Raw genomic sequence first — 6,000 nt, 5'->3', positions numbered from 1 at the left:
GCAAAGTTGTTCTATTTTTATGGCGATAGGTGAAAATGTAATATCAAACCTATAGCTTTATAACTTTCTCTGCTTATGTTAACAAATGATGCTGGACCAATTGAAGTAGATAATTTTGACAATACGTCAATACTACACGGGAATTGTCTTTATAAATCTCTCAATTAGTTGTAAAGTATCTCATAAGTCATAAGGTGACTAGAGAAAAGTATTTATTTCATGATTTACAAGTAAACATAAAAGCATGAAAATGTTAAACATAATAGGATAAATTACATTTTGATTCTATACACTATTTTATAAGATAATAATCAGCCCTTTTTTTTGTTGATATTTTAATAAACATTTTTTTTTAAATCCTATTTTTATTTCTAGTTTTGAAAATATTAGCTATACGGTTTTTATTTAAAAAAAAGTCACACATAAACTGTTAAAAGTTTATTTCCATAATATTTAACGTCTCGGGACAAAATCTAATTAATTTAATAATTACACAGAATTTAAATATGTCAACGTGGTTTATTTGTCAGATTTTTGGATCAAATTTGTTTTAAATAAATTGAGTTCAACGTAAATGACATGTGCACGCGCTTACAAAATTTGTATTTGGTGCTGACACAAATGATCTTTTACTATTACTCGCTTTCCACATATCAGTAGTAGGCAGGTACGTGACCACAAGCGATGATGTATACATTTCTTATCAAATACCTACCGATTTGTTAGGACGTGATTCCAACCCCTTTAAGAATTTTATTAAATAATTTGAATCCTTCATTCTGTTCAAACTTCAGATACGCATCACATTTACATACTGATTTACATGATATAAGCGTCAGTGAATATAAGATCAGTGTTTGAAAAGAATCGCGTTCACGTTTATATTTTTCGAACAGTACGAATAGTACGATACATCATGTGGATATAACATTATAACTCACTTGTATCAAATAAAATTACATTTTAAAAATGTTTTATAATATTAATATGATTTGTTCGTTGTATTAAAGTGTTGTCTACACTCTACATATATGCCGTAGTATCCGCGGTATTCATAAATTCATTATAAACATAGTCGAGATTTTTTTTTTAACGTTTACGGGTTATGTGTTTAATTCTTAAATTAATTCTACTAAATTGATGATACAATTTATTTTATGCATGTAAAAGTATGCAGTTACAGCATACAATTTATATTAAAAATTAAATGTATTCTTATAATTTATAATAGCTGAACCTATGGATTGATAACTACAGAAAGAAGATCATTTTAATTTTAAACTAGGTAGGTATAAGTGTTTAATATAATAAAAACTTTTTAAAACTATTTCTTCATTATTAAGGTTTTATTTAAAAAATTATAAAAATATAATTTTATAAATTGTTGTCAATAGGTAAAACGTTGAGTTAGGTATAAATACTTCTTAAAAAGTTGTTTACGCATTGAACAATTAACATATTGCATATATAAGTAGACTATCTACTATAGTAAAATGAATTATAAAATAAAATACCTTATTTATGTATATATTTAATATAATCAGTGCATGTGTAGTGGAGCACTAAATGTATAAACCAATGTCATGTTAAAATATACAATTAACATAATTCAAAGTATATTTTAAAATGTATTTGTAATTTGTATTCTGTTAGATATAGGTAGGTGTGATGCTATTGTTTGCAATTTGATATAAAATAAATGTCATTACTGTAGTTATCAAACCAAATAAGTATAATCAATTTTAAAAATGTCTTACGAATTTTCAATATTAATTATAGATATAATATGAGTCTTAACGTGCATAGAATAAATAGCACGCACGTAATATATAATTTCAAATACAAGTTTAAAAATGTTGTTTCTTTATTTATACACATTTTAAGTTAGTTTGTTAATTTTACGAGTATAACACGGGTATAGTTGTATTATAGTTGTTTTATTTATCAGCTAATTCTATAGGTTAGGCTAGGTAATAGGTATTATACTTGATACCATTCCTGCAACTGATGTATCACAATAAAGAGATTAATTACCTTTATAACGTCCTCAATATTGTTGAATATAATATTATATTTTAAGTTGAACAAAAAAAAAAAAGTATAATTATCTGTCATTGAATAACGTATAATTTTATTGAAACATATTCATTCACAAAAATATTAAAAATGATAATAATTTGACATTATCGATAAAAAAAAATCATTCAAAGTTTCACTAAGTAATCCTATCACAAACAATGAATAATACAAAATAACAGTAATATTTATCTTTTTCTTGTGGCAAAAGTACGGTAATGCAGTTTAAAGGTATTAAGATTATTTCATATTACCTATAATATACGTGTCAACATACATAAATATAACACTTTTAATATTTAAAATTGGGTTATAAACATCAATATGGCAATAATAATATAATCAAACATTATAACACCAACTTACATTTCATTAATAAACAAATAAAAATAATAATAATAACAATAATAAGGCCTAAGATATGAGTCTGGTGAAAAAATGTCATTGCGCTAGTACTTAAAATGGAAAATAACTGGTAACATGCTTAAATTCCTCTACCAATTCCTCCGTGACAAAAAGTCTCGAGTAAAAATTAACAAATGTATTATCCAATTATCATTTCAATGACAATTGACCGATATGAGACTCGCTTCTTATGTTACCCATTTCCTAGTTGGTGGCCATATATAAATTACATTTCCAACAATAATTCGGAAACTTGTATTATTCATTATTCCATGTTAAAACCCCCGGTCTGCCCTATTTGATACTTCTTATGGAAAATTTAATGAAAACATTCTTTTTTATGTTTAATAAAGTTTTCAACTGACACCAAAGCATACACAAAAAGATAATACAACGTAACTCCATAGAAAGCGACTTAGGCAAAATTATCCAACTGATAACTTTTCTGATTAAAATGTTTTTTTTTTTGATAAACCAAATCTAACAACATTCATTACCTCATATATGATGTCAAACAAAATATACAATCACGACTAGAGAAATAATTGGCCATTCAAACCTCATACAAGTATAAATAAAAAAAAAACAAGGATAAACCCTAATTTTTGATCGATGTAACAAACTTCTCTCAATAAATAACATAACACTACACGGGGCCCAAAGTACATATATCCCAGATACACCTTGAACTATCCCCTTTGGAAGAATCAATTAAAGAAAATAATGCGCTAACTACATCTAAGACTTTTTTCGAGACCAGTAACAATATTGTTAAAACTATGATACTAATTAAATATAATTGTAAAATATAAATTCTTAGCCATAGTAGTTTTTACCATTGCAAAAAGAATTTTTGTTTAAATTAAATTATAGGTTATTGACTTAATTTGTAAAGCCTCTTATGTTAACAATCATATATATAAAAAAAAAATAGACAATATTAAATTTAATATCAATCTTTATGGCACCATGACAATATTACATGTATATTATACAAATTACAAATACAATATAATAAAATAATAAAGTATAAACAAAAACAAAATACTATTCTAATTATTTCAAATAATAAAAAAGAATTATATATATATATATATATAATATGTACCTTGAAATAAAATAAATATAAAAATAAATTATAATGTTATTATAAAACAATAAACATTTAAAGAAATACAAATTACAATAGGTAAGTTTTAAAAGATAAAAAAAAACACACAATATTTCAATGTACGAAACAAAAGAAAATCTTTAGTGACACATTTTATGTATGTATGTATCTTTGTATGTATGTATGTATGTATGTATGTATGTATGTATGTATGTATGTGTAACACACTGATACGTTTCTCTCACTTTTCGTCAAAAAACGATTGGACCAACAAAAGCCGTCGTTGACAACAGACTTATATAAAATCTCACAATAAAAAAAAACCCCGTATAATTTAAATTCATATAATTAGTGCTTGTGTATACTACTACTACTACAGTACTAATACCGTCGACTGAACACAATTAATTGAGCGCTATTTAACTTAATGTAGAACAAAAATTTGAGACCCTCCACCGAATACCAATTTTTATACGCAACAAATGATTTTACTTGTCCATAAGAATAAAGGTAGGTGATAATTGTATGCGCACGCTCATATACAGTACATATAATTATGAGTGTGGGTATAATATGATCACTATAAGTTTTGAAAGTTATTAAGTTTATATAACAACTACAACTATGATTAAATTGTATATTATTATTAGTGCTTTGATCAGTGACGTTAAGGTATTAATGAAAATACATTTAAAAAATAAATTTAAAAAAACACTGACACATTGTTCAATCAATTCGGACGTGTTTCAAAATTAATTTCGTCATGATTTATTCAACATTTTTTTTATTATAACCGATCGCTTTTTTTTTACAATTACACTTATCGAACCCGGCATTTGTCAAACATAATATTATATATTGATAGACGTCTGTTTATTACTATCTACGTACACTACATTTTTAAAAATGATTGAGCATTTTTCACAAAATTCATGTGTGTTAGGCGTGCATATCTAATTGTTTATTTATTCACCAACCTATAATTATTATAATTAACTATATAGTAAACAATAATATTATGTACACTTAGGGGGGCGGTGACGGTTTATTTTTATAAAAAATAATAATAATAATAATAATAATATAATATGTACAGCAGAGAGGAGCCGGTATCATTCGTTTAATACTATGTGGTCACTTGGATTTTGGAATTATTTTTAATCTCTTAGAACTGTACATTTTTACGTCATTTTTTTTTATTTTTTTTTTATCGAATTCGATAACATTATGCAATAACTATTATAATAATCGCCTTGCAATGTATGATAATAGTAATTATTATAACTTACTAACCGGAAAAACGTGTTTATTTTTATTAGACATAAAACATAATAATATTATAGACAGAGCGCGATTATTTCATACTTGAGCAGTGGAAGTAGCGCAACTGGCGTCCACCGATACGGCGGGCTGTTGGACGACGACGACGGGTTTACCGTAGTCAATTCGTCCGCCACCCATGTGGAGTAGTCGCTTTTTCTCGGCCGCCGCGGTCACCATGTCCAACATGACGTACGCGGTGCTCGAAGCGAGAAGCGTCGCAGTCGTCGGTTGTTGCTGTTGCGCCGGCGACGGGGGTGGCGGGGGCGGCGATTGCAGCAGTTTTTGTTGTTGCGGCGGCGTGGACGGTAGCGGCGGCAACGGTAGCTGTTGCTGTTGACTTAACGTTGTCGTTTCGCAGCCGTTGACTCTGCCAAAATTGTTGGTGGCGGCACCGGCAACGGCGGCCGCTGCGATCATCATTTGTTTGCCGCAATAGCCGTCGTTTCGGTTTTGTTGTTGTGGCGGCCGTGGCAGTGGCGATTGTTGTTTATTGTCGAGGCGACAAGGCAACAGTTCACTTTTCTGTGATAAAAAAAATAAAACGAAAAATAATTCAAAACTGTGAAATAAAAATCTAATCATTTTTTTTGGACATTGGAACTCGTGAGGCCGTGAGGGTGTTGTACCAGATGCGTATAGAATATATGAGCAAATCGACTAGGAAGGTATGGCGTGCACCACTCGGTGTGTCGCCACCGCGGTACTGAATTAGCTCGAGGGGGGGGGGGGTGTTGATTATATTTAAAGAAAAAAACCGCGGAGAGTACACGTAGACTTGTGACGTACTCGTCATCACCTAATCCCCGCTGTTTCAATGCACAACTTGAACGATATTATGACGTATATATTATAATAAGCCCTCCTCGTACGATCAACTTTATATTTATACCCGGCTGTCATCAATTAAACTTTCACCGTAATCATTATATTGTAAAGGTTCGAAACGACAAGTGTAATGACACATTTTATTAAATAAAATAGTGAAGAGGACGTCGAACCCGCATGCGTGTTATAGGTAGGTGTACCTATCTGGCGTTGCACACACGGAACTGTACGATGAAGTATGATATACGTATTACGGATTC

General features: G+C 29.2%; 1 protein-coding gene across 1 annotated transcript in view; it reads right to left on the bottom strand.

Moving 5' to 3' along the window:
* Nucleotides 1-2,252: 2,252 nt before the first annotated feature.
* The window catches only part of LOC132927884 (uncharacterized), a 54,570-nt gene continuing 50,822 nt past the window's right edge, over nucleotides 2,253-6,000 (bottom strand). The window contains exon 22 of the mRNA XM_060992461.1: nucleotides 2,253-5,437. Coding sequence (XP_060848444.1) covers nucleotides 4,952-5,437 — 486 coding nt within the window. The 3' untranslated portion in view covers nucleotides 2,253-4,951. The remainder of the gene's footprint in view (nucleotides 5,438-6,000) is intronic.

The sequence above is a fragment of the Rhopalosiphum padi genome, chromosome 3 (genome assembly GCF_020882245.1).
Source record: "Rhopalosiphum padi isolate XX-2018 chromosome 3, ASM2088224v1, whole genome shotgun sequence".
Classification (NCBI taxonomy): Eukaryota; Metazoa; Arthropoda; class Insecta; order Hemiptera; family Aphididae; genus Rhopalosiphum; species Rhopalosiphum padi.
This window is presented reverse-complemented; position numbering and strand designations above follow the sequence as displayed.